We start from the raw sequence: 27,232 nt of genomic DNA, 5'->3' as shown, positions 1-27,232 counted from the left end.
GGATACTTTAGTATCTACCAGAGGTGTGGACTCGAGTCACATGACTTAGACTCGAGTCAGACTCGAGTCATGAATTTGATGACTTTAGACTCGACTTGACAAAATGTAAAGAGACTTGCAACTCGACTTGGACTTAAACATCAATGACTCGTGACTTCACTTGGACTTGAGCCTTTTGACTTGATAAGACTTGCTCCTTTCCCCAAAACCTAAATATTAAGTATGCTATTAAGGAACGCTCTGTATCTTTCATTGTGTATGTGTGCGTCAGTGTGTGTGTACGTGCTGTCGGCACAACATCAAATCAAATTAGATCCACGTTGTTTTGAAGCGACAGCATCCATCCAATCAAACTGCAGGTCAACCAATGAAGAGCAACTGTCAAACAACTCGCCAGTTAGGGAAAAAATTATACCAAAGATAGTTTTGTTCGGGTATAAAAACTACGAGGTAGTCAACAAAAAACGAAGTGCAGTGCGAAGATTTCCGACGGAGACACAACAACTTTCAAATTTGTTCGACATTTGAAGTTGCACAAAGAACGGTAGTCCCTCATACAACCCAACTTCACAAATCCCGAAATAAGTTTTACAATGCATGACCAGTGCTGTAATCTGCTACAGCAGCAACTCTAACGTGATGTTTACCACACACACACACACAATACAATTCATATTAACACAATGTTAAGATTGATATTAATAATATGAGTAATAAAGAGTAGTTTCAATACAATTCATTTGTGGCTATAAGGGATTTTCTGACATCCGTTATAAGCTATTGAGGAGTGAGTTCTACATATTACCAACGCTTCCACCAGAGTGAATTATTTTCTCAAAACGGAAGCTTGTTGCACTTGTTTTTTCAAATGTGTTCATTCTATAAAGGAGTGGTTTAAAATGAAGAATATTCTTTCAAAATATGAGTTAAATGTTAAAAATGACTGGTTAATAGTGCAATGTCAGCACAATTTTTTTTCTGCAATTTCAATTGCACTTATCCAAGTTATACTTGTACTTATAATAAATAAATACAGATTTTAAAAGCATACTGGTCATATCTGTGTAAATATATTATTACTCTGTGATCAAAAGGACTCGAAAGGACTCGAAACTCAAACTGCAGGACTTGGACTTGACTTGAGATTTGTCAGTCTTGACTTTAGACTTGACTCGGGACTTGCCTGTCTTGACTTGGGACTTGACTCGGGACTTGAGGGCAAAGACTTGAGACTTACTTGGGACTTGCAAAAAAATGACTTTGTCCCACCTCTGGTATCTACAGTCAGCATCTCTGACCCTGTGTTTTAGTAGGGATGTGATGAGGGATACTTAAGTATCTACAGTCAGCAGCTCTAACCCTGTGTTTTAGTAGGGATGTGATGAGGGATACTTTAGTATCTACAGTCAGCAGCTCTAACCCTGTGTTTTAGTAGGGATGTGATGAGGGATACTTTAGTATCTACAGTCAGCAGCTCTAACCCTGTGTTTTAGTAGGGATGTGATGAGGGATACTTTAGTATCTACAGTCAGCAGCTCTAACCCTGTGTTTTAGTAGAGATTTTACATTATAAAGCAAATGTCTACATTGGACTTTTAGATTATAAATACTACTTTATACTTTGCTTCACTTTAAAAAAATCAATGTCTTTACCAGTGAGCAGCATGTCCCCTTTCATGGATTCTTTCCAAACATTTTAACTGCTCAGTTTTACCAACAACCAGGTGTTGGCAATGAATGGGTCTGGCCTGATCAACTGTATACACTCAACAATTAGACTGTAAAGACAATAAACAGTAGGGAATGAGGCTGGCAGGTTGTGTTCGGACATTAATAAGTAATGTTGCATTGATTCATGTGGACCCAAATACATTTAAACACTATCACTACAATCACATATAAACTATAAGACAAATATATTATAATATAGGAATATTGAGTCCCAGTACAGACGGCTTCTTCACATCATGTCACCTTCATCACATAACATTGAACACCAGCAGAGGTCAGTACATACCCTTCCTTATTAGAAGGTCCTCCTCCATCACTGAATGTGATAGGTCGATCCATAGACCAGTCACTCTTCATGGACACACAGCTGGGTACAGGTGAGGCTGGTCTCTGCTGTCTCATCCTGTCAAAAAACACAACAAAGTGTCTTACAAACATAGATCATTTAAAGGAGACACCAGATATCCTATCTAACAACATTCCGATTGTTTGCGACCTCAACATTGAGTAACAGCTGTACAGAGGAGAAAGTTTCTTTAGGGATTTTGTCCTTATCTTCTCTGAGGGTTTAGGTTTGGTTATCTGTGCTGATCTGTGGTTCTCAGATGATGTTCCTGAGTGTGATAACTATGTCCCACTACAGGTTATTAGTCACCTCAACAATGAACACCAGCAGAGGTGACAACAGAAGACACACGGTCTGTGTCACAGCCAGACTTACAGTCATGAGCTCCAACTCTCCTGGAATTACAGACGCTAGGAATGTTTAGTAGGAATGCCAGGTAAAGCTCATGACTTCAAGATCAAGTTGGCCCTGCGGATGGCTGCCTTGGTCAGTCGGTGCCCTGTGTTTGTTTTGTTGATAGGCTAAATTCAGTGTGAGAATGTATTTCCTACGGCAGCTGAAGAAATTCAGCCTGCCAAAGACAATGATGGTGCACTTCTACACAGCCGTCATTGAGTCCAGCCTCACCTCCTCCATCACCATCTGGTACGTATCATCCACACTGCTGAAAAGGTGATCGGCTGCAAATTGCTTAACCTCGAGGACCTGCACACCTCGAGGACCCTGAGGCGAACGAGGAAGATTGTGGCCGACTCCTCCCACCCTGGACACTCAGTTTATCCATCTGCTGCTGGCCTCTTCAACAAGGCCAAGGACTCCCACTGCCATTAGAACTTGGATCTATTTAATCCATCCACCACTTATTTGCACATTGCACAAGCCATCTTCATATTGCACTGTTATCCAAATGTTATCCTATTTTTATATATATTTTATATTTTAGATATTGTTTAGTTGTTTAGAATGAGTTATTGTACGCACTTTTGTACATTTCTACTCTTTTTTAAGATTCTTATGTTTATTGTATGCACCTTTACATTTGTTTGAATTTACATGGCGAATAATCCAAATTCGGATTCTGATTCTTAGTGACACAAAGTAAACCATAATCTATTCCACTAGATGGCAATGTTCCTGTATAACATTAATCAAATGTAGAAACACTGTCACCCCCAACTGTGTTGTTTCAGCCAGTCCACCTCACAGAGGGCTGCATGTTTGCTAGCAGCCTGCTTTAGACACTGCAGCACTCCTCCACCCAGGAGTTGAAGACCTTCTGGTCTCAACCAGTCTAAGTGGGCTGAGCCCCGCCCGGTCTGTGCTCTTACCAGGCCTGGTACCTGCAGGGCTGGACACTGACTCTCATGCTGTCTGTGGGTGTGTGTGTCTGTGTGTGTGTGTAGGAAGGTTATTGTTGTCAAACTTTCACTAGAGCTGCACTGCTCTCTCATTTGTAGTAAAGCTATTATAACAAAATGACCTGTTTACAATTAATGTCAAGGCTTGGTGGAGAAATAACTCACTGATTTATCCTGGAGTTCGTTCTAGTCTCTACTGAATTAGAGAGAGCAGCTTTGAATAACATGTCTGCACCAACATGGAATGACCTAATGGTAGTATGGTATGACTTGCATAACTGCATTAGTTTCAGGGTAGTTTGTTGTGGTTGTGTTGTGGTTGTGTCTCTGTGTTAATGTCAGGTAAAGTTCAACATTAAAGCAGCACAGTGGACTGGTAGGTTGTGGTCCTGTCTCTCACTGATCAAACACAACAAGGAGGTCAAAGGTGTTGATGTGTCTGATGGTGGTCTAGTGGTTAAACCATAGATACATAAAGAGAAGACCAACACAACATCTCCCACAGTGATGTGTTTGAATGAGTTCTAACCTTCGTTTAGTTGAAATGTCATACGATAATCCTGAATCCAATGATTACAGTATAGGATTATTTGTCATTTGATGTAACAGTGAACACCAGCAGAGGTCAGTACATACCCTTCCTTATCAGAAGGTCCTCCTCCATCATTAAACTTGAAAGGTGGTTCCATAGACCTGTCACTCTTCATGGACACACAGCTGGGTACAGGTGAGGCTGGTCTCTGCTGGATTGGGCTTCAACACAACAGAGACAGACCTTCAGTCTCTCATTTATTCAGACGAATGATGATGTCATAATATCACTGCTGAGCTCTGAGATGGAGAACAGTCATGAACAGGTCTGGATTCTCATCTTACCTCTTAGCTTTGGTGTCCATGTCATGTTCTCCAGAGAGACTCGTTTTAGCGACAGCCTTCTGAAACACAGTAACGATTCATAAATAAATAATAATCGATAATAGGAGACAGGGGCAAATACTGCTGTCAGGCTGAGGTTTGGTGTCAAAAGTTCAGAAAATGATCTATCTCTGTGATCAGAGGCTATCTACATTAGATGATGCAGTCTAGAGTCATGAAATCAAAACACTTAAACACAATTTTCTACATAATAGGATTACCTAACACTGCATTTTAAAAGCAAACACAAGTGCATATTAAGTGACATGGATTAAACCTCAGTCAGAGTCACATGTTGACACTGTGTCAGGTGTTACCCCCTGTCCTTGTACACATGCTCCCTGTGTTGTTTCAGGGAGGATCTGTACAGCAGGTTTCAGGACAGTGTCTCATCCTTTAAAACAGTTCAATGTCCACTGCTGTAACACATCATTCTGCACACCACATTTATAAACTCATGATGCTTCTAAATCTCTGTGAGTGAGTGTTTCTGGTATGTCACCGTCCCCCCATGTTGTTCTACATTCAGTGTGACCCTGTTCCCCACACTGAAACACACCTGTGGTGTCTTGTGTTGTCCTCTTGTCTCAGGGACTCTGGTGGTCTCTGGTCTGGGGGGGTCAGCAGGGTCCAGTGGGAACCTGCTGGGAAGTTCCCTGACATAGTTGTCAGGGACGTAGAAGAACTCGGAACTCTCATCCTTGCAGACGAGCCACAATCTAGCGCTGGTCTTCTCCAGGAGGAGGTATTGTTCATTGGGTTTGATGGAGATGATGCTGCCACTGCTGTCTGTGTACTGATACGGAAACTCCACCAGAACCACACCTATGCTGCGCCTCTTAAAGCTCATTGCTACAACTACAACCCTGGAGCCACGCCCACCCCAAGGGAGGGGGGTTGACCTACAGGTGCAGGCTGGGAAGGGTGAGGGGCGTGGTTCAGACTGTAGAGCAGTCTTCCTAGGGAGGGAAAAGAAAACATTGGTTAACTGTACATATTGAAACACACAAACACACAAGCATGTAGACACTATCGCAAGTACCAGGAAAGAAAGGCAAAATATTGCTGCAGCTTTTGCCTAATGCAAGCCCCCACCTCTAGTAGCTTCTCAGCTTGAAGGCCCTGATGGATCCTGATGGTACTGGGATTGTTCTGGTCATTCTATTCCATTAACTTTTAATATCCAGAACACAGTGGAACAGGTTTACACTAGATAATGTATTGAATGAAGGTTTATGTCATCATAGGTTGACATAGGCTAGCCATCTCTTTGACCCACAATCAAAAGCTGTTAGCACTAGCTCCTCAGTCTATAGAGGACCAAATCACTCTAAATATGATATACACATTTGATACGTTCATGTAAACCCTTGATTACACATGTGCAGTGTTGTTGTCAAAGGTCCTAGTCTGTCTCCTTCCCTGGCCACTGTTAACTGATAACACAGCACATCCTCTTCCTGTGAATCAACACAGGTGCGAGGTCCTTAAGCACTGACTGTTTAGACAGTGCTGCTAACACACGTTAGCCTCTGATCACATTTACAGACACACTAGACACCTCTTAGTGCTCCACGGCCCACCGTCATTATGCTGCTTACTAGAGCTGCTCATGCCTACGAACGCATGCCTCAGAACGCAGCGGCCCTTCTGGTCTACAATCTACCCAGACGCTCCCATGTTACCCCGCTCCTCATCTCTCTCCACTGGCTACCCATCAACGCCCGTATCAGATCCAAGACCCTGGTACTGACCTTCCGAGCAGTGAACGGGATTGCACCCGACTACATCAAGTCTCTCCTGCAACCTTACACCCCCACCCGTCACCTACGGTATTCTTCACATAACCGCCTGGTGGTCCCACCGCTCAAGACTGCCCGGTCCCAACACAAGCTCTTCTCCTGCCTGGCCCCCCAATGGTGGAACCAGCTCCCCACCTCCATCAGGGACACTGACTGTCTCCCCACCTTCAAGAAAAGGCTCAAGACGCACTTGTTCCGGGAGTACAACGGCACTTAAGAATACTTGGCTGGACTTGTTAGTTAGTTTACTCCAGGATCACAATGACTCTTATTGAGTGACTTGTTGCTCTTGTAGGTTAGATATAACGAAGTTAAGTCTTGTACTCGCTGTGAAATATTTTACTGTTGATTGTTCTTCTACAGGTACAGTCCTGCACCTTTGTGGTTCATGTTGTTTTAATTTGTAACTTGTATAACTGCATGCTCTTATGGGTCTTCCCTTTTGGCACTTGTTTAGCTTTTTCACAATGTACGCTTCATGTTTTGGCCGCTTGCATTGTTTGGGACTATCTCGTTCTTATGCTCTTTTGTAAAGCTCTCTCTTGGAAGTCGCTTTGGATAAAAGCGTCTAAATGAATAAATGTAAATGTAAATGCCTGCATGGCCAGAAGTTAGTTCTTTGTAAGATGAGACTTGGAAATGTCTGAAACACTAGTGTAGGTCAGAGGTCACCATGTTGCCATTTCTATGAACCATCCAAAGAATAAACAAACGCTATCTAGCACCATGAATGCTGCGTCTTCTGTCTGTGCTTGTGACGTGGCGTAACAATCTGTGCACCTTCTGTGCACTTTAGAACCCATGCGTAGGCCTACACCATGTTTTAAGATGTGATACGGCAACACAGAGGGACCAAAAGGCAAAGAGAAAGTGCATGCATCACAAATGACAGTTTTACTTCTTCAATGGGAGTAAATTGTAGGTTATCTAAAATGATGCCAATTATCTAGTTTTAGCCTATTTAGCCAGAATTTTCTTTTGTGAATTTGGCCCGCAAAAAAATATCATGTTAACACAATGGCACAATGATTAGATTAATTATTTTGTGTTTAGGGTCGCACAATCACAAGTTAAGTGGTGTCTATGAAGACAAATGTCTGATATGTGTCACATATGCAGTGTTCAAAAATCTGAGAAAAACTGTGTATAGTTTTCCAGTTTTCTCATACTTTTATGGATGAATTTACACAGAGTTTGATACATTTAATCTTGTCCTGCCTTACAATCTCCTGCAAGTCAGCCTCCTTCGTCCTTTAGAGAGAAAGAAGGGAGGGTTGTAGCTCAGTGGTTAGAGCACCTGACTGCAGCTCAAGAGGTAGCAGGTTCAAATCTCCCCTGTACTGTGTGTATTTGGATGAATATCAGTATGAACCGAATGAGAAAGTAGGTTACATACTACAACTTTTTATACATCAACATGAACCCCCTTGAAACTGTCCCCTGCACAAAGATACACTTTTACATATAACACATTATTAACCCCTACCAAAACTCTCAACACTGGAGTGAGAGAAACAGAGACAGAGAGAGGCAAGTGTGTGTGGTTTGGTGTGGTGTGTGTGTGTTCATTATGCAGAGAGATGAGAGTAGAGGAGAGAGTAATGGACAGAGAGACAGAGGGAGAGAGAGAAACAGGTGTGTGTAGTATGCAGAGAGATGGAGAGAGAGACAGAGACAGAGCTGGTGTGTTTGAGACGGATGAGTAGATTAAATAAGAGTCAGAAAGTCAGGAAGGGAAACATCACCAAGTCTAACTCTACAATGGACTATTTAACATGGGATTATAGTATTATCTTATTTAACACATTATCACTATCAACATCTTCAACTCAAGAGACATAATGAACCGTGTAATCTTATCTAAACAGCTTTACTGCCTTCTCTGAAACTGCTCTCTCTGTCATCACATGTTCTGTAATAACACCCAGTCCAGTAGATATCTGTACTTTAGACAATGATTAACAGGAATGACCAAGGATCTGCACTGTACATTTGTACAAAACATCACCTTCAGTACCATGAAAAACTAACTACTGACAAACAATTACTATTATTCACACCATTGACATCCTTAATTCTCTACTAGACTATTGTTTGGACACTCTGCATGTGAGTGTCCAACCAAATGTTCCAACGGTTCAGCTGTGTCTCTTGACCACACCCTGGTCCTCCATTTAAAAGGATTGTAGGTCTGATAACTGTAGTCATCCTCACTTCCTACCTGACCTGACAATAATCTCTGGACGGACTTACCTCTGCTTTCTCCTGGTCTGAATTCACAAACACAACGTCAAGTCAAGCAGGCATTGTCCTTCGTGCTGAAGAAGAAATCTGTTGATGCCGTTTTTGCTGTGTCTCTGGAACATTATCGTCACAGGTACAAGACAACAGGTCAGAGTCCAGTGATATAGGCACAATCATGAGAGCTGTTTACTACTTAACCCTTCAGGTAGGAGGGGCCTGGGTGTACTATCAAATCAGAACATCAATACACTGTAGCTAATACAGAATACTGTCTATCCATCTACACCTGCTTGCTTACTGTTTCTGTGAGCTACCAACTCATGTATTTATACAGTTAGAGTTAAAGTACTATCCATCTAAACCTGCCTACTGTTACTGTGAGTTACTAACTCCTATATTTCCAGGGTTAGAGCTACTAACTCCTATGTGTCCACAGTTAGAGTGAGGACCTCAGTTATGTGTCATGGTGTTGACAGGACCCCACAGTGAGGTGCTCTGGACCAAATGAGGAGAATCAACTGGCATTTCATGTGACCTCATGACACCATGGATGCACAGTTGTTGGTCTGGATATCTACAGGACTTCAGGTCCCAGAATCCACCTCTCCACTGCCCTTGTTACCTGAGATCACAGTGACTTCACAATGCCCTGGTGGCAACACACTCTAGAATGTTGAATCATTAACAGCATGAACATCATAAAGCAGATTATTACATTCTGACCAGAAGTTCTTCTCTCCTGTATAAACCCTGCCCTATGTCCCCTGTCCCCTATAGACCTGCTGTACCTGGACTGACCCTTACCTGTCCCTGACAACCACTCTCCTATAAACCTGCTGTAACTGGACTGACCCTCACCTGTCCCTGACCACCACACTCCTATAGACCTGCTGTACCTGGACTGACCCTTACCTGTCCCTGACCACCACACTCCTATAGACCTGCTGTAACTGGACTGACCCTCACCTGTCCCTGACCACCACTCTCCTATAGACCTGCTGTACCTGGACTGACCCTCACCTGTCCCTGGAGATACAGGTGGAGGTAGTCAGGTGGAGGAGAGCTGCTCTCCTCTCTCTGTCCCCCATCCACACCTCCCCTGTGGTGTGGGGGGTTTGAGCTGTCAGCACCTCGTGTCCCGGTCCCTTTCCTCACCCCCCCCCCCCCACCCGGCCTGTGATGCTGCACTGCCTGTGATGCTGCGCCGATCACAGTCTCCAGCCCTGTGGCTACCACTGGTTAGACTGACATCTACCAACTGACCCAAGTCAAACACTGGATTTTGGTGTTTTAACACCCATTGACACGTCCCTTTAGTATGACTATGTTTAGCCTGTGTTCTGCTCCTCTCTTTCACCAACTGTCTCTGGAGGAGGGGATCCCTCACTGAATTGCTCCTCCCAAGGTTTCTTCCATTTTTTTCCTCTAGTGAATTTTTCCGGGAGTTTTTCCTTGTCTTCCTTGAGGGTTTAGGTTGGTTGAGGGGCAGTTCTATGGGCGTATGTGAACCCCTTTGTGACATGCTTGCATGTAAAAAGGGGCTATAATGTACAAATACATTTTGATTTGATTTGGTCATTCTCTCTCTCTGTCTCTTTCAGCCAGAACAGTGCAGGGGGGCACATAGGGACCACCACCCTTTTCTATCCACTTCTCTTTATTGTTTCTCTCTCTCTCTATCTCTCTCTCTCTCTCTCTCTCTCTCTCTCTCTCCACATATTGAAACCATTTCATGTCTGAGTAAAATATTGTTTTAACTGACACTATTGTGGTAGAAGAGAACATTATTGTTCCTACCCTCTCTGCTCTCTGACAGTAAACTCAGTAACAGTGAAAACTAAATTACATCTCCTGTGATGCCAATCTCCATGTTCTGTGTAAACTATGTAATGAATGAGGAAACACCTGTAGTTTAGCCCAGGCAGCACCAGCAGTTATGGATCCCATGACAAAGTACTGGGTACCTGGTTACTTTGGGATTTGAAATAGTAACTTTGCTTTGGGTCTATTTCTAGGTAAGATATATGTCGATGTAAACACAGTCATATGGACTATGACACCTATTATGTCCAGAAACATGACCTGTCCCTTATGAATATAATCATGCCACTCCGCTGCGCATCAGACGGCTCACACCTCCGCATCGTCCAATATCCGGTGATTATCGACACCTCGTCGGGCATTATCCCTTACATATACTACAACTTTTCTACATGAACATAATTCCCCTTGAAACCGACCCCTATACAAAGAGACACTTTTACATATAACACACTATAAATCCCGACCAGAACTCTCACCACTGGAGTGAGAGACACAGAGGCAGAGAGAGGCAGGTGTGTGTGGTGTGTGTGTGTTCATTATGCAGAGAGATGGAGAAAGTAATGGACAGAGACACAGAGGCAGAGAGAGGCAGGTGTGTGTGGTGTGTGTGTGTTCATTATGCAGAGAGATGGAGAGAGTAATGGACAGAGACAGAGGGAGAGAGAGAGGCAGGTGTGTGTAGTGTGTGTATTATGCAGAGAGATGGAGAGAGAGACAGAGGGAGAGCTGGTGTGTTTGAGACGGATGAGTAGATGAAATAAGAGTCAGAAAGTCAGGAAGGGAGGGACTGTCAGAGCTGCTGGTAGAGGTGTTCATACTGGGGAAACATCACCAAGTCTAACTCTGCTATATCAACATTGGATTGGATTATATTATTTAACACATTATCACTTACAACAACCTAACCTCAAGAGACATAATGAACCGTGTAATCTTATCTAAAGCATCTTCACTGCCTTCTCTGAAACTGCTCTCTCTGTCATCACTTGTTCTGTAATAACACCCAGTCCAATAAACATCTGCACTTTAGACAATGATTAACAGGAATGACCAAGGATCTGTACTGTGCTTTTGTACTCAAAATCACCTTCAGTGTGAGAAATTCACAAGTTCAGACAGACATACACATATTACCATTAAACTCATTAACATTCTTCATTTTCTACTGGATATGGTTCTTCATGTTAGTGTCCAACCAAATGTTTCAACGATTCAGCCATGTCTGTTGACTGTAACCTGGTCCTCAATTTAGCAGGATTGTAGATCCAAGCGTTCAAATATAGTCATCCTCACTTCATACCTGACCTGACAATAATCTCTGGAGGGACTTACCTCTGCTTTCTGCTTGTCTGAATTCACAACCCAACGTCAAGCAGGCAGTGTCCTTTGTGCTGGAAAAGAAATCTGTTGATGCCGTTTTTGCTGATTCCACAATGAAGAAGTACAGAACAATACAACAGGTCAAAGTCTGGTCATATAAACACCATCATTCATTCTAGTTGCACGTACACTGAACAGTAGAATAAAACAGGTCAGAGTCCAGAGATATGGACACCATCATGAGAGCTGTTTACTACTCAACCCTTCAGGTAGGAGGGCCCTGGGTGTACTATCACATCAGAACATCATTAATATACTGTAGCTGATAAAGAATACTGTCTATCCATCTACACCTGCTTGCTTACTGTTTCTGTGAGCTACTAACTCATATATTTACTCAGTTAGAGTTAATAACATGTATTTACACAGTTAGAGTTAACAACTCATGTATTTACACAGTTAGAGTTAATAACATGTATTTACACAGTTAGAGTTAATAACTCATGAATTTACACTGTTAGAGTTAATAACATGTATTTACACAGAGTTAATATCTCAAGTATTTACACAGTTAGAGTTAGCTGCTATGTGTTATGGTGGGTGTTGACAGAACCACAAAGAGGTGCTCTGTACCAGAGTGCAAATTATACAATGATAATCGGAGGGGTCAACTTCTTCTCCAGCTCCTGCTCTGTACCAAATCAGAAGAATGAAGTCCTGGTGGCAACACAATCTAGAATGTTGAATCATTAACAGCATGAACATCATAAAGCAGATTAGAACACTCTGACCAGAAGTTCTGCTCTCCTGTATAAACCCCGCCCTATCTCCCCTGTCCTTACATACCTGTTGTACCTGGACTGACCCTTACCTGTCTCTCTCTAAACATGATTCTAAATTAGCCCCTAGTGTAGCGTCCTCAAATCAAACAGTAATAAAACCAAGGTTCTCCTCATTGGCACCAAATCCACTTTATCCAAAACCGACAGTTTTTCTCTCATGATTGACAACTCCTCCGTTTCACCATCCCCCCAGGTTAAGAGTCTGGGTGTCATCCTTTATAGCACACTATCCTTTAAACCCCACATCAATAACATAACCCAGTCTGCCTACTTTCACCTCCAAAACATCAATCGTCTCCGCCCCTCCCTTTCTCCCCACACTGCCGCCAATCTTGTTCACAGTCTTGTCACTTCCTGTCACTTCCCGTCTCGATTACTGTAACTCTCTCCTTTTTGGTCTCCCTCACAAATCCCTCCATAAACTTCAACTGGTCCAGAACTCAGCTGCCCGCATTATAACTCGCACCCCCTCTATCCACCACATCACTCCTGTCTTACAACAGCTCCACTGCCTCCCGGTTCAGTTTCGTATACAATTCAAAATCCTCCTGTTTACATTCAAGGCCATCCACAACCTCGCCCCCCCATATGTGTCTGATCTCCTCCAGAGTCCCACTACCTCCCTCTTCCTCAGATCCTCTTCCTCCATACACCCGTCTGTCCCCTCTGCCCGTCTCACCACCATGGGGAGTAGAGCATTCAGCCCCTCTGCCCGTCTCACCACCATGGGGAGTAGAGCATTCAGCCCCTCTGCCCGTCTCACCACCATGGGGAGTAGAGCATTCAGCCCCTCTGCCCGTCTCACCACCATGGGGAGTAGAGCATTCAACCCCTCTGCCCGTCTCACCACCATGGGGAGTACAGCATTCAGCCCCTCTGCCCGTCTCACCACCATGGGGAGTAGAGCATTCAGCCCCTCTGCCCGTCTCACCACCATGGGGAGTACAGCATTCAGCCCCTCTGCCCGTCTCACCACCATGGGGAGTAGAGCATTCAGCCCCTCTGCCCGTCTCACCACCATGGGGAGTAGAGCATTCAGCCCCTCTGCCCGTCTCACCACCATGGGGAGTAGAGCATTCAGCCCCTCTGCCCGTCTCACCACCATGGGGAGTAGAGCATTCAGCCCCTCTGTCCGTCTCACCACCATGGGGAGTAGAGCATTCAACCCCTCTGCCCGTCTCACCACCATGGGGAGTAGAGCATTCAGCCCCTCTGCCCGTCTCACCACCATGGGGAGTAGAGCATTCAGCCCCTCTGCCCGTCTCACCACCATGGGGAGTAGATGTCAGAAATATTAATCTATCAAGCATTGCACAGTCAGTCAGTGAACAAGTTTAAGAAAGTTTATTGCTTGCGGCCAGCCCACAAGGAGACTAAAACATCACACGCCATTGTGCTACAAGTTTGTCTGCTAGCATGTTGAGCTAGCTAACTATTTAAGCACAAGCGCTCTTTACAGTCATTGGTGAAGACAAAAGCATGCAAACGTTCCATGGCTCTTCATTGGCTCCTTGCGTAGACCTGGTGCGTGTGTGTGCTTGCGTGTTTGAGTGTGTGCGTGTGTGTGCCTTTTGACCCGTGTAAGCTTGACCACATGATTCACCCAACACAGATAAGGCCAGACATATTTTATGGCCTCTCCAGTAAGAGAGTGGTCAGCCCAGGTCACCTTGTTTACATATGCCTCATGTTACCCAAAGTTCAGATTTGGGGGTAGGCTTCTCTCTACACACAAGGAATGCTGAACACAAAATCATTCTTATACAGGATAAATGTGTTACATCTTCAATTTCTCCAACAGTAGAGCATTTAGCCCCTCTGCCCGTCTCACCACCATGCAGGGGCGTGTTCAGGGAGTGGCCTAGGGTGGCACGGGCCACCCCTGAAATCTGATTGGCCACCCCAATATATGATTGGCTATATGCCCAGTCAGAGGCGGGCCACCCCTGGTGCCACCCCTATCAAAAATGTCTGGACACGCCCCTGCCACCATGGGGAGTAGAGCATTCAGCCCCACTGCCCGTCTCACCACCATGGGGAGTAGAGCTTTCAGCCACTCTGCTCCCCGTCTCTGGAATACACTACCACCCCAAATTAGAAATATTGACTCATTCCCCCATTTCAAATCGGAAAACCCATCTGTTTACTACATATTCAATTTGATGTTAATTATCCTGCCTGCTTCTGTTGTTTTTAATGTTGTTGTATTCATTGTTTTTGCTGTTTTTAAATGTATTTTACATCCTGTACGGTGTCCTTGTGTGCCGAGAAAGGCACTTTTATATAAAATGTATTATTATTATTATTTGACACGACACTGGTGGGCTCAAATGCACGACTCATAAAACAGAAGAAGGTTTAACAAAAACGTTTACTTCAGTAAAAAGTACGAACTAAAAAAGCGCTCACTTGGAGGATCAAACTATTGCACAATAAAACTATAAACGAAACCTGGTTGCGTAAAGAGCCAGTTATAATACTTTGTGACTATCACTTGGACTGAACAAGACGAACTGGCACAAGACAAAGGGAGACAAGGACTATTTATACATGGTGTAGGAAAAACAGGTGAAACCCATCAGGGGCAGGGTAGAAAATCACAATGGCGGGAATATCACACAAACAGGAAGTGAACAACAAGACTAGACATGAGTGACTCAACATACATGACGAGACATAACACTTAGTACCTCTGAACCTGTGTTCCAAGTTATGCATTTGGATTCAACTCCTGGGGTCTCATTTATAAAGCTTGCGTTGTAATGGAAATGTTGGTCATATGCATAGATGTATGTGTATGAAATCTATAATCTTCTATGTTCATTGGTAAGAGACAGGAAGGGAAGATAATTAAGTTGAGTTCAAAGGAATGTGAGGTGCTGATGGCTCTGTGGGCAGCTTGCCCTGGGGGATGGGTGAAGCATTTTATATGGCCTTCTGTCCTCTGGTTACTGTAAGGGGTCAATGAGACAGTTGCTCTGAACTTTGGCTAGAAGGACTGTGTCCTGTTTCATTGTTTGTGTTAATTAAAAGTATTGTTTGAAGATGGTCACACAAAGGACAGTTGACCATTTGACTGGTCAACCCCTGTGGCTTTATTATCTACTGCTCTGGAGAGTGCTGTGACATCAAAGAACTTCGGGACACATAGGAGATGTATTGTTTCAAACTGTCACTAAGTTGAGTTAGCCAATCACAGAGTTTGCTACATTGATTGATTGACCATATAGAATGCCATTTGATCTTAAGTTTATATAAGGCAGTGCATGTGTGCTGGCTGATTATCACTCTTGCGAACGATTTGTGGCTATCACACCCTTCGCCAAGACGGATCACAAAGTACTTTGTTTAAATCATATGTAATTGTATAGTCTAATAAATTGTATTAAAACCATATCCCTTGACTATTCAGATCGACACAGTGCCACTCGAATTCTTCCTTTACACTTGGTGCCGGAACTCGGAATCCTCGTCTGCTCAGCGTTTAACAGACTTCTCCCTCTGACGGCGATTTGATCAGTCCGGCTGGAACAGCTGCCTTAACCTCCAAAATTTTTTGGAGACAGCGGGGCCGATTCTAGGGGAGTTTTACTGGTTGCGCTGTTGCTGACGCGGGGTCTTAAAGAAACAGGTGAGATATTCTTTTTGGTCACTGTGTGATATTGAATTGTCTAAATATGGTTATAGGCTATTGTCAATAATTCGGTTAAAAGTTAGTAATTGGGCAGTGGTCAGAGGAACAGTGTCCTGTACGTGTGAGTCGTACGAATTAATGAGGTACGGTTGTTGAACCTATCTTTTACGTGAGAGTCGTAAAAAACAAATCTGCAGAGTGTGTCGACGGACATACATAGAGGTCGTGTGTTTGACGAAACAACACAGAGGGAGAAAAAATTCACATGTTATATCGTGTTATGTGTTTCTTGGAGACCCTAGGATTAGAATATGTTGGATTGGTGATAGTTTGAGAAGTTGTATTGGCAATTGTGGTCATAACAGTTCTTATTTATTACTAAGGCGCTACATGATGTCTAAGTCCAGAAGAGAAGTGGAAAAGTATACTTGTGAGAATTGGTAACCAGCTGAGTTAAAAATATAAAAAAAAGATAAAGAAAAGAAGTTAGGAAGTAGGTATAGGCCTATGAAATTTCAAAGTGAGTTTGTAAACGCGCGTGTTCATTTTTGTTTTACTTGCAAGTTATGTTTTTTGAGGTTAAAAGAAGTATGGGTAGTAATTAATGGTGTCAACGTAAAAGCTATATCTACAAATTACAAAAAATCAAAATTTTAAATTATTTTTTATTTTGGTTTGAACGTTTGTAATTTACGATTGTAGGCTATTCGGTAAGGGTATATGTTCATTGACAAGTTGTGAAATCGGAATTTGAGAGTAAAAAAAAAAAAAAGAAAGGAAGGAAGGGGGTAATTGTGTCTTTATGTTCCTTCGTTGGTTATTGTTGGTTCAATGTGTTCAAATACGGATTGTAATTCGAAAATGAATAGGGCTAAAAGATGGTCTGGAGGCAGAATTAACCTGCCCAAACATTGATTACATGAAGCAAAAGTATGGTGACGATAGTTTATTGCAAATGCAAATATGGATTGATATATGTGGATTTCGGAGTGTGGGGTCATTTTGTTGTGAAATTATGAAAAGCTTGTGCAGAGAGAAATTGTTACACGATTTGGAAAATAATAGATGTAAGCTTGGTTGGATGGCTTTTCGGAATTAGATGGAGGCAGGTAGAGTCAAAGAGAAATAGATATTAGAACAGATAGTGTGGGGAAATTTTTGTCTATTTCCACACAGATTCACGATTCAAATTGTATGGCTGTTCCGCAGACCAACTCTGCGGTGGGTATTCATCTGTAGCCCGTAGTGGTTAGCGGGTGGATGCGCAGGCGCATTAGGTCTTGCTGGCTAAGCGAGAAGAAACTGAGGTCAGACGTTTGTCTTACGACTGAAGTGTTTTCTGACAGACGGATGTCTAAGATAAGTCAAGAAAGCAGGATCCTGGAATTTGTTTATAGATTTGCTTTGGATTCCCGCAAAGATTGCGGCTTGTGCTTTGACTTGCACTATTGCACTATTGCCTATTATTCAAAAGAAGGAGAAGTTAAAGTCCCCTCCGGTACAAAAGGGTTTGAGTCCCTAAGAAGGAGAAGTTAAAGTCCCCTCCGGTACAAAAGGGTTTGAGTCCCTGAACGAGTTTAAGAATGTTATAGGCTTGGGTGGCATTGTTTCTGTCTCGAGGGACAGCACTGAGTTACGAGTGATCAAAGTGAATGCAGAACATGTTTAAATGTGGTTGGAAAACATGTAGGAAAGTCGAAGACACAAAGTTAGGCCAACACGATTGGATAGGAATGGTCAATCTATGTTGAGCACAAAATGTGTGGTTTGATTGGGTGTATTGAGCATTATGGACGTGAATGTACGGAGATGTGTCATCACTGTTGAAAGTTTTCTGGAAATTGGGGGCAAACTCGCAAATTCTTGACCGTAAATTGAAGTCCGAACTGGTGACGAAGGCTACAATGTTGACACACGTACACAGATGAAACACTTGGGAGAGACTTTGTTATATTCTCTTCAGATTCTTATGGATGTTTATCGGTTATGACATCGTTGGTAGAGGAGTGACGATTGACCTGTTATATTGTTTTACAACTGTGTGTTAACCGATATTTGATGTTAGATTTTACATCTGTCTGATTTGTTTTGAGGATGGAGACAGTCTGTTTTTGAAAATGCTAATGTTAATTCTTTGGCTGAATTCTCCATTTGAAAAGAGGCGCATGCGCTTGAGTCTAGCGGCTCATTCTGCGTGCAGTGGCCCACAACATCATGAGTGATAAAAAAAAAAAAAGAGAAAACAAAAAATACACTCATCTGAAAGAGAATTTGACGTTGAAAATAGAAATGTATTGGTTTGAAACACATGTGTGTTTCTGTTTCTTTGTCAAAGTTAAGAAAATATTGTGAGTTGGCATACTTTTGATTTGGAAATCATGTACAGACCGAGTTTATCTTATGAGCTTGATTCGATATTGGATTAGTAGGCTATGGCGCTGCTAAATTTCGGTTCTTGGGTCAGATAATTGGTAAAGGCCAGTTTTGGCAACGAAAGCGATATTCATTCGAAGAATTACAATCCAAGGTTATTGAAACGTTTATAGAGTTTTATGTGTGCAAACGGAAATTTCAGTTTATGTTGTTAAAGGAATGTTTTTTGTTTAGGCCTACGTATTGAATTTATCTGGAAATGTTGCTTCGGTTTTGTGTTGTGTGAATGAGGTTACTGTAATATCTACATTTGATTTTAACATGTGCGTACTAGATATCCATTGACATGGAAGCAAACGATGGTTTTTATTTTCATTTGTGTGGGAAGTTCACAGATGTGATGGTTGTTTAAAGAAATATGTAAAGGGTTATGAAGACGTGATTAGAAAGGTTGATATGATTTTAGTTCCGTTTTAGGCCAGCCTGTTGAACGAAGTCTGTTACAAATTGTTAGGATAGCTTTGGGATCTGAGAGGAAAAGATCAAAGCTGTGACTTTGTTAGCTAGCTAATGGCTAACAACGAAAACGTGGAGAAAGTGCATTTTGCTGTCCTGACTGAGGAGAGTCCAGGAAGTTGAATTTGCAACTGTGGAAGCGACATTTGTAGCTAACAAATTTACAGACAGACTCAACAGCGATGGCGGCGGGTACAGGCTAGTAAAGGAATCACAGCTTGACATTTGAGATCCAGTATGGGAAGCGTATGACGCATGCGCAGATTCGTAAATTTGAGAAAGACGCAAATTTAGAGTAATAGATGAATTTGGAGCGAGTTTTACATACTGATTTGGTTGCTTTTGAAGATGTTACGTGATGAGTATTTTGATACATTTGTTAACAAGGTTTTTGTTTGTTTGAGTACATTTTATGTGTTAGAAATTCCGAGGAGAAATGGAGAAAGGTGCATTGGGGCTAAAACAGAGTCCCGTTACGTTGACATTTTACAGAGGTGATAAGTGAAAAGAAGGTAAGCGCCAACCATCTGTGTTGTCAAAAGAAAAAAAAAAAGAAAAGGTTTCAGAGTTTTGCTCTGTCCCAGAGCGCTTGTTTGATTCGAGTTTAAAATGCGTGCTGATAGATAGGCTATGTTTATTTGAGTTGATTCATTGAGTAAAACTAAGAGTAAAAGTGAGAAGTGTTACATTAAACCATATACAAACTACAAAATAGTCAAGTTAAATGTTTTCATTTTGGGGTTTTTGGTCCGCCAATTTGAGATTTGAGATCCGTGCATTACGCATGCTAAGGGTGTTTTATCAGAGCCTGTCACAATGTTTGGGATGAACAGTTAGGCTGTGATGAGGATGTTTTATTGTGGTATTGATGCATGAAGAGGGTTATTATAACTTTTGGGTTTGAAATGATTTGGGAAGACTCATTATGTCTGATAAATTGTGGTTTTGATGGTTTGTGCTAATTAGCCTGTTTTGGACTGCAGCCAAAGCAAGTTATGAAGCTCTACCTATCTAACCTATATAGAAATATACAGGGGGTATACGTTTGGCTAAGATTTATGTTTCATTTTGGAATCATGCAGATTAAATTCTGATTTGGGGTAGTGGATGGTTTTCCTAATGTCTTGGAAAAAGAGAGATTTGATTTGGTGAATTTAAATACAGAAAATAGAAGAGAATCTCAAATATAAAGGTAGTAATTTGAACGGTTCCTAAAGTGTTTTTAAGAAAAGATAATAAGAGAATAAAAGTTGAGGTTATTCTTAATTTGGTTGTTTTCTAAAATAGTTTGATTCTCTAAAGATTGGTTCAAAAGTTGGTTGCTTCAGTGTAAGCTTGTCAATTCATAAAAGGGAAAAGAGTTAAACACATTAGCTGATGGTTAAATACATCATTGGTGTTACATATGAATTTGGGAAAGGTATGGTAACAGGGAGTTTCTTATTTTCACCTGTAGAACAACTTGCTGTATGCAAATGTGGGATTCACTCTAACAATTATGATTATTTCACAGAGAAATGCTAGTGCTGAAACTAGCTGGAGCAGTTTCTAGACTACCTGCAAGCAATGATGAACTAACTAGAATATGTTTTTGATGTTGACATATGTTTACAGGGAGTGCTGAGATGGTGTTGCCATGTTCTGATAAGCTTAACTTAACAAATTTGGGTTTACAGGAGTCTTTCGAGGAAAATTGTTGTGTGACTTTGTTGCAATATTTGTCACAGTTTCTTTAAGGGAAGCGCGGGCTTCTTAGAGAGAAAGAGATGACGTTTAGTAATTTATGACTGACTGATGACTGACTGATCCAAACAGAAAGTGACTATGGGGGTTTTATGGTTTTATGACTTTAGTGTCAGAAGTTTGGCTCTGTGGTAAGATTGTGGGGGTTTGATGAAATACTGCTAAGTTGAAAATGTTTGACTGTATTTAACCCAGAGTGAGAATTGTGTTTTGTTTGAGTATATTTGACAAGAATTACAGAATGCAGCAGACGGATGGAGAAAGCAATGGTGGAATGGAGATTTGGACTAATCCACAAGAAAATGCATTTTGGAAAAAGGAAGGATATGAGAATGAAATGGAGGTTGTATGGTCTGCATAACACATTTATCTTGAGATTTTGCTCAGTTAACACATGGAAAGATCATGCCTCTACAGTTTGTGTGATATATTAATTTTAACATACATGGGGATTTGTAATGATTGCATATTCATTTTGTTAGACTCATATGTGGAACAAGTAATATGGGAAAGGGAATTTAACACGTTAAGCTTCACGTTTAAGGTTAGAGAAACTATTTGAGTACTGATAGAAGGATTTTTTTTTTAGAGTTACATTTTGGAGAAGTGATACTGTTTAATGATTGTTGATGATTGATAGAAGAAGTTGTTGGAAGAAGTTTTAGATATTTCAGGCAGATTTGGGCTCAGTGGTCAAGCTTTTGGTGAATTTATATTATTCTTCAATTAGATTTTTCTTAGAGGATATATAATGATAATGGGTCACACTTGGTTAAGGAAGTTATTTTTGGAGTTGATAGGAGTCAACATTGTGTCAATTACTTCAGTTGAATGAGAAAATGGGATCTTGAAGATGAAGTCGGACGACAAGAAGTCAGTTAACTTTTTAACTGACCTTTGTGAGAATGTGCTTGTTTATCACTGTGCAACCCTTTGTAGTGTACTTTGTGTGAGATTCACAGGCAGGTGGAGGTTATTCTTCTTCCGGTGACTGGACCGCTGCATGATTTGATACCAGGGGACTGGATCGTGGTGAAGGACCTGAAACGCAAGTCCTGGTACCATACCAGATTCTCCTGACGACTAATTCGGCGGTTAGGATCGAGGGGAGAGCAACGTGGATACACGCTAACCATGGCGAGCGTGCGCCTTGCCTGGAGACGGAAGGAGAGGATGCGCGTTCTGCGTAGTACCAAGGAAAACTCAGAGTCTGTGCGCATAGTGCAGTTCTTTGAAAGTTGCTGTGAGCAATTTGATCGTCGTTTGCAATTGGTTCGACTAGACTACACTGCCTGAAAGAAGATTGCCTATAGCCAACTGAAGATGGAAGAAGAGGTCAATGTGAATGATAGTATGAAATCAGATTTACAGAAGAAGATATTAATGTGTTTGCTTCTGATGTTCTAAATATAAGGGTATGTTTAGATTGATGGGACTACATTTGCTTTGTGTATGTTTGTATTCGGTATGGATGTTTTTTACTGAGTTGCATTGCATACTTATTTTGATGTTGATTTTTATTTTTCTCAATGCACTGTTTGAATTATGGTGTTTAAAAAAAAAAAAAAGAATGGAAATGTAATGGAAATGTTGGTCATATGCATAGATGTATGTGTATGAAATCTATAATCTTCTATGTTCATTGGTAAGAGACAGGAAGGGAAGATAATTAAGTTGAGTTCAAAGGAATGTGAGGTGCTGATGGCTCTGTGGGCAGCTTGCCCTGGGGGATGGGTGAAGCATTTTATATGGCCTTCTGTCCTCTGGTTACTGTAAGGGGTCAATGAGACAGTTGCTCTGAACTTTGGCTAGAAGGACTGTGTCCTGTTTCATTGTTTGTGTTAATTAAAAGTATTGTTTGAAGATGGTCACACAAAGGACAGTTGACCATTTGACTGGTCAACCCCTGTGGCTTTATTATCTACTGCTCTGGAGAGTGCTGTGACATCAAAGAACTTCGGGACACATAGGAGATGTATTGTTTCAAACTGTCACTAAGTTGAGTTAGCCAATCACAGAGTTTGCTACATTGATTGATTGACCATATAGAATGCCATTTGATCTTAAGTTTATATAAGGCAGTGCATGTGTGCTGGCTGATTATCACTCTTGCGAACGATTTGTGGCTATCACACCCTTCGCCAAGACGGATCACAAAGTACTTTGTTTAAATCATATGTAATTGTATAGTCTAATAAATTGTATTAAAACCATATCCCTTGACTATTCAGATCGACACAGTGCCACTCGAATTCTTCCTTTACAGCCTTCCTTTACGCCACTTTCCACGCAAAGATTGTGAATTATAAAAAACAAACTTGACGGTAGAATGTGCGGTCCTCCATGCAAACTCTGACCCTCCCGTAGGCCTACGCACATTTTGGAAACAGTTGGAATTGGCGACGCAGATGACCGTACTGTACTCAGACTGCAGAAATTGAATGTGGGGATTACTTACATTACTCGTAATATTTATATATTTTGTTTTTCTCTCACACGTTTTTTTCATTCAATTTCATGATTATCATGAAGATTCCATCCAGCAGTGTTATTTGCACTTTTACTGAGTGATTATTGTTCCATAAACACCTTGTACAATCCAACTCAAATTTTAAATAAAAATTCAGCGCTTCCTCACCATCAGATTGTCCACTACGGGAGTTCAGGAGGGGGAGATTCCCCGACTGCATGAAATATAGGATAACATCACATATCCTACCTTTAGATAACTGCAGAACACAGTGTATAACTATATATATTTCTTTAATACTGTGCAAATATCCTCATATGTCAAAAACTGGAAATAAAGTCGTCAAGCTCCCGCGTGCAATCGCTACACTCTAGGCTACGTCCTCGTTATCAGTCCAGACTTTAATAGATTACTGTTCATAACAAAACGCTTTTGTTTTCAAATTGTATCTCGACTCGCAGTGATATCACTGGCACAGTTGTACGCACGGTTTTATAAATCTGAGTTTTTGTGTGCGTACGCCATTTTAGACTTTTGGGCGTAAGTACACTTTTAGTAAGAATCCTACGCACAATTTTATAAATGAGACCCCTGGTCTCTCTGTCCTGTTACAACCAAGAGTTTTCATGACCACATGACCATATATATGTAAACTTTTGTCTCTTGGGCTGAATCCAGCTACTTTATTAACCTGCTGTTGTAAACACTCCCCAGATAACTGCTGTGTGCTGATTCAGCAGCACTGGAATGAGAGCAGTGTTGTCATGGCTGTGTGCTGGAGGTCACATGTATATGGGTACAATAACAGCAGTCTCAGACAGGGTTAGGGTTAGAAAGGGAGGGCCGTAGTGTCTTCCAGATCTCCTCCACTCCCTCACCACGGAGGATGGCTACTGAAGTCTCCACTCCTCTGGTGGAATGAGCCTGAATGCCAGGTGACACAGGACATCCCACACCCTCATCCAGGATACTGAGAGCATGGTGGAGCCAGTGAGAGAGGCTTTGTGGAGACAAAGTATCCCAACTCTTGATCCACCACAGCAGATCAGTAACTGAGGGAAAGATCTGATAGATGCTCAGCATGTCAAGTAGTGTAGGGCTGTTTTGGCAGCCCCTTTGTCACTGGTCACCCAGACACTTGTCTGGGACAGTCGTTGATTTACATGAATACTAAAATGACAATCACACCTTAATGACACACCTCTGGAGAAGTGGTCTCAACAGTTGAAGAGGAAGATGGACAGAGGAAGACTCTGAAATTATCATTAAAAGTTGTGTTCTTGAAAATAAGGTTCTAAACAGCTTTTAATGTCATGTTTGATATGCTTTTGTTTCTTATTTTATGTATTACATGCTTGTAATAATTTGAATACTGTAACATGTACATGTACAGGGTTTACAGAGTTTGTGCCTACAGCAGACCAACATGTATTTAACATATTCCCCTGTCTTGCAAGGGAACTACTTGGTCTACTGTAGCCTTGATTAATGATCCAATTTGAATTTGTATGCGTTTAGACTACTTTTCAGTCATGTGACCGGTGTCCCCATTTTAGTCAGGTTTGGGTGTATATAGGAAGAAGTGTTACCAATCACTTCGAGTTTGGTTTACGATACAGCTCCGGTGCGTTAGGCGCCTAGTCTTCATTGTGACATACCTTTGTTAACCATTGCTCTGAAGGTATGTTTTGTATTTGATGATATTTCGTTATCATTGTATTGATTATCTTGCTATTTAGATAATAAACTATTATTGTGCATTTTGACGTTACTTGTTCTCTTTGAAACGTATCTATCAGGCTACGGCGGTGAAAACTTAGATCTAGTCTGGTTGATGCGGCTAACTGATTATAAACATAGACTTTTGAGTAGGTTTTAACTTAAGGCCTCTGAGTCACTTACAGTGGATCTCCACACTCCGAGGAATTTACCGGGGCCTCTGAGTGATCGATTACATATTCTACTAGGTCGACTATGGTTAAATCTATATTATAGTAGAGATAAACGACTGTTTAGTGAACACGCATACTTTAGGGTCGGTGCTCTGATCAAGCAGACGATTTTTACCTACGTCAGAGTTTCATGTCATTAACTGTTTAGCGCTCGAGGTTACAGGTAACGCACTTGTGCACGTGTCTTAAAATTGGAGTCAGATATTAACGAGTCAATTATCTCCCTGAGAATCTAACCTAAGGTGAATTGTGGTTCCCAAGCCAGGGACGAACACCAAGTGTCTCTGGCCTTTCGATTCACCGACTGCAGTAGTATAGGGGGTTCATATTGGACAAACAACCAAAACTAATTCCCCTGTTTGAAAGAAGATGGGAAACTGAACATTGTTTTAACATTGACCAAATAATGCCAATACCAAAATAATTACAGTTATTTGACTCAAGAGTTGGACAACAAGAGAGCAAAACTACTTCATAGTGGGCCAACTACAAAAGGCTGAATGGGGATTTGAAATCATGAGCATAAGGTTATAAGGCAGCCTCTCTATCCTCTCTGCTACACACCAATTGTTGAAAATGTAAGAGTAGAAAGGGAACACTATTAGCTATGGTCAGCTTTGGGACAAAGGTTTAGAAGCGGTTGACATTTCAAAGTGGAATTGCGTGAAATTGCACATGGTATTTCATAATGATGTCATCCTGTTTAACTAAACAGATATTCAAATTTAAGACAGGCTGAAAGACTGCAATTGGATTCAAACATACAACCTTATGCTTTGCAGGTCATTGTCCCAGTCCATTGAGCTATTCTCAGTGTTGAATAACGTCTTGTTCAGTTACTGTATAAAAAAGTAAGCCGTTTCTTCTGTGGTAAGAATTGTTAGATTCAGCCAAAGTTTAAACTACTCAAATTCAATCATATTTTTACATACCAAGGTGAAATTGTTGATGGTACTTCAGAGTGATGTCTTCTTGAACCCAATAAGGTTTGAAAACCATCAGTCAAAATGATGTTTGATTTATTGACACAAAAATATTGAGGCAATGTGAAAAATTACATAAATACACCCCTTTCAGACATTTTGTATTACATTTCTCATTTCATTTCACCCTATATAAAAACACACCTGCCCGCACACTGTCCCAATCCTTGCCGTTTACCTCCCTCCCAGCGCAATTAGAGTTGAACACAACACTATTTCCAGAATTTCTCAAAGATAACCTGAAGACTGCTCTCCAAAACCACAGTTAATTTACAATCAAGAATCGCCTCATTGGCATTAGGTCAGTGGCACAGCCCATGTTCAACTCCTTGCAAGTATTAAGGTTGAATGGCCGACTCTCACTTCCCATTAAACAACACAACATGCATTCTCAGGGTGACCAATAACATTATTTTAACAAACAAACAACAATATTACGAACATCTAACTGAACGAACGAATTGGACAAATTGATGGAAATGCCATAATTAAAAAACATTCGGCAGTGAACTGTAGCGCCTCCTACTGTTGGATATGGGACCTTTGTGGTATGGAAGTTACTCTTGTCCTGTAGTTACAACTTGCAGAAACTTTATTAGCTTCTTAGCTGTGGCCAAAAATATTTTTCAATACACCAAGGTGATTCAGCACACAGAAGTTCAGAAGTCATCTCGAGGCATGAGGTCTGACATCTTTCATACACTATGTTATAATGCAGCCAGTAGAGTAAAGGCAAAACTGCTCCTGAATCTTAATCACACATACATAATCAGTGAAGTCACACACAGCAATACATTGCAGAAGGTTATGTGGAAAATGATACAGAAACACAGTATGGAGGATCTGGGGATTGTGGCAGCCATTGTACAATATGCAGGTACAGTAGATTTATGTGATGTGTAAGCATGACAGTCCAGGCCTGTGAATGAATGCCGTATTATGTTGCCTTTAACACACCTGCAGTGATGCATGAGTCTGACATCAGCTGATGACATGGCGTGCTGCCCAATCTGAACAAGTTTTGCTAATTTTTTGTATGATTCAGAATCTTGTGGAAGGGATACAGATGGTATCAAAGTTCTTTGGCTTTCCTTTGACCGATGAGCAAGTCCAGACCATTGCAAGCGAGAGCACCTTTACAGCCATGAAGGAGAGCTCCGAGAACACTCATGGTGGACG

General features: G+C 41.5%; 2 protein-coding genes across 9 annotated transcripts in view; both read right to left on the bottom strand.

Moving 5' to 3' along the window:
• Nucleotides 1-27,232, bottom strand: part of LOC124471292 (NACHT, LRR and PYD domains-containing protein 12-like) — a 1,476,309-nt gene that overhangs the window by 222,899 nt on the left and 1,226,178 nt on the right. For 2 of the 5 annotated variants that reach the window (XM_047025730.1, XM_047025729.1), the window contains exons 2-4: nt 4,910-5,309; nt 4,312-4,370; nt 2,018-2,134 (exon numbers count right to left, since the gene is read on the bottom strand). The exons of the other annotated variants lie outside the window; for them this stretch is intronic. In XM_047025730.1, the coding sequence (XP_046881686.1) occupies nt 2,018-2,134; nt 4,312-4,370; nt 4,910-5,200 (467 nt within the window). In that variant the 5' untranslated portion in view covers nt 5,201-5,309. The remainder of the gene's footprint in view (nt 1-2,017; nt 2,135-4,311; nt 4,371-4,909; nt 5,310-27,232) is intronic. 5 annotated transcript variants of the gene reach the window in all.
• LOC124471307 (NACHT, LRR and PYD domains-containing protein 6-like) overlaps nt 1-27,232 on the bottom strand; it is a 332,215-nt gene that overhangs the window by 221,920 nt on the left and 83,063 nt on the right. The window lies entirely within an intron of this gene.

Source organism: Hypomesus transpacificus, chromosome 9 (assembly GCF_021917145.1).
Source record: "Hypomesus transpacificus isolate Combined female chromosome 9, fHypTra1, whole genome shotgun sequence".
NCBI lineage: Eukaryota > Metazoa > Chordata > Actinopteri > Osmeriformes > Osmeridae > Hypomesus > Hypomesus transpacificus.
The sequence above is the reverse complement of the archived record's forward strand: the minus strand, read 5'-3'. Positions and strand labels throughout refer to the sequence as shown.